A 2,186-nucleotide genomic window follows, 5' to 3' on the forward strand; every position below is an offset into this window, starting at 1 on the left:
TAAAGCTAAAACCAATACAAACGCACGAACGATGTCATAAATAAGAGTAACACGGGTAGTTGTTGACAAACAACGGGACTAATTTTATTCAAGGGAAAAGATCCCATGACACCGTTACTCAATTAATTGTTTTCACCTCAATAGACGTCAGTGGTGGGTTGAAATTACCGAAATACGACAATTTTTTACATAAAATAACTTCGAATACAAAATTTTTTATCTGTTCTATACCACAAAATATACAAATATTCGAAGTTTGAAAGGTTTTCGGTACCAAAAACACTACAAAAAAAATGTTGCCCGTCAAACCCCAAAGATCCGTTGCCTCTTTAAAGTTATCAAAGACAGGAATGAACTAAAGCGAAAATTACCATTTTGCAACGAGGTTATCACCATTTTCTATACTGTAATACGACAGTTGATGCAAATCATTCTCTAATTGAACTTCCACTTTAGAATTTTTTTTACTGATATAAGATAATTCTAGGTTAGTTATTTCTTCAATTTTAAAGAGTTTTTGTACAAATAACTTCAGTTTTAGAATGGTCATGGTTGGAGATAATTTCTTGTTCTTGAACACTTTATCAGGAATATTAACGGTTTGAATATCAACTGCAACTAATTTATCTCGTAGAACACTAGTTTTGGTTATCAATGATTCAGGACTTGCATGTCCATAAAACCTTACCAGTTCTTTGTATCTCGAACATGTTTTAGCTCTGTCTTCTTCACTGATATTTTTCTCTAATGCGTGTTTCTCAACCATGCGTAGATAAAATATTTCAGCATTTTTCCGTTCTTCGTCACGGAAGTCGGCTTTTGCATATTTTTTTAAACTGCCAATTTTGGCAATTATCAAATTAAATAGTTTGTCCTCATCTATATCTGCTGCTGGATTATGAAGGAAAGAAAACTCGGTAAGGTTGGTTAATTTACTAAGCTCATCGATTGATGACAGGTTATCGATGAGGTTGCTGCTTAAATCTAAACACTTAAGAGAACGAAAATATGTGGTTTTCTCGCCGTCTTCCAAAGATACGTCATTAAAAGAGACAGCTGTCAGTTGATTGTTATTCACATAAAGTGTGCTCAATTGTGGAAGCTGACCAAGTTTTAAAAGTTCATTCCAGTCACTTAAGCGATTGTCTGTTAATGAGAGAAATTTCAGTTTCGTCAATTTCCCCTTGGGAGCATTCAATTTATCCAAATTATTAAAACACACGTACAAACCTCGAAGGGACGGAAACATCGACGTAGCAGATAAAATGTCAACCCAGTCGTAGTTCATTCGGTTTAAAACCAGATCTTGTACACTAGCAAAATATTTTGACAAGTTTTCCGCGTGTTCAGGAATTGTTAAACGGTTATCACTTATATTCAATTTTAACAAATTAGGAATTAAGCTAGTAATTTCCGCAACTTGAGTCCAGTTCTTCAACAAATTATCAGAAAGATCTAGTTCTGTTATTTTTGAGGCAATCGCCGAAAACTGACTGGTCACTTCCTGGGAACCAAGACCATAAATTGCATGATTATTGAGAATCAGAATTCTTGAAGGCACATCAATAACATCTTTAACTTTACAGAGATAAGCGTCAGGGAAAGATTGTCCTAATTTGGCCTTTACCGGTTTAATAAACGAACCTGATTTAGGATGGTCTGCTTGAAAATAACGCCTACCTTTATAGCTACCGTCATGTTTTCCCCGATGAATTTCATCCCAATCAATACCAAGCCAAACTCCTTCCATTGCGTCAACTTCTCCTATAAATTTTATCGTCCCAAAATAATCATCACATTCAATACGATCACCAATAACCAGTTCGCTTCCATCTTCTCGATTCATGTTTGGAGATTTCAGTTTCAAGGAATTATCTCGCTTTCACCGGGCATCACTCCACTTATTTCCCTTAGATAGATAATCTTTTTTTTTTTTTTTAATTACATCAACCCATTTAAACGATTTCGGGACGGAATTTTAAGAATATTCATACTTAATATTTAATTATATATTTGATGTAATTTTTTTAATAGTATCTTCTTTGGTTTCAGTTTGTTAACGGTCAATTTCCTAGTTCAATGCATTTCTGCAAGGGAACATCTTATACTCGGAGAACTTTATTCTATCAACACCGGTTTTAAGGAATGTTCTGTCCATCTTCACCAACATCAGTCACACACACATC

The 2,186-nt window shown here is 34.4% G+C and overlaps 1 protein-coding gene across 1 annotated transcript; it reads right to left on the reverse strand.

The window, feature by feature from the left end:
• Positions 1-6: 6 nt before the first annotated feature.
• On the reverse strand, positions 7-1,907 carry LOC106873985 (tubulin-specific chaperone E). The gene has a single exon (XM_014921534.2). The coding sequence runs from the start codon at positions 1,844-1,846 to the stop codon at positions 368-370; it is 1,479 nt and encodes a 492-aa protein (XP_014777020.1). The 5' UTR covers positions 1,847-1,907; the 3' UTR covers positions 7-367.
• Between the last annotated feature and the right edge of the window lie 279 nt (positions 1,908-2,186).

This window comes from Octopus bimaculoides, chromosome 17, assembly GCF_001194135.2.
Source record: "Octopus bimaculoides isolate UCB-OBI-ISO-001 chromosome 17, ASM119413v2, whole genome shotgun sequence".
NCBI lineage: Eukaryota > Metazoa > Mollusca > Cephalopoda > Octopoda > Octopodidae > Octopus > Octopus bimaculoides.

Excerpts from the sequence above, each read along its gene's own strand:
- LOC106873985 (XM_014921534.2), bottom strand. The coding sequence starts at position 1,846 with ATGAATCGAGAAGATGGAAGCGAACTGGTTATTGGTGATCGTATTGAA.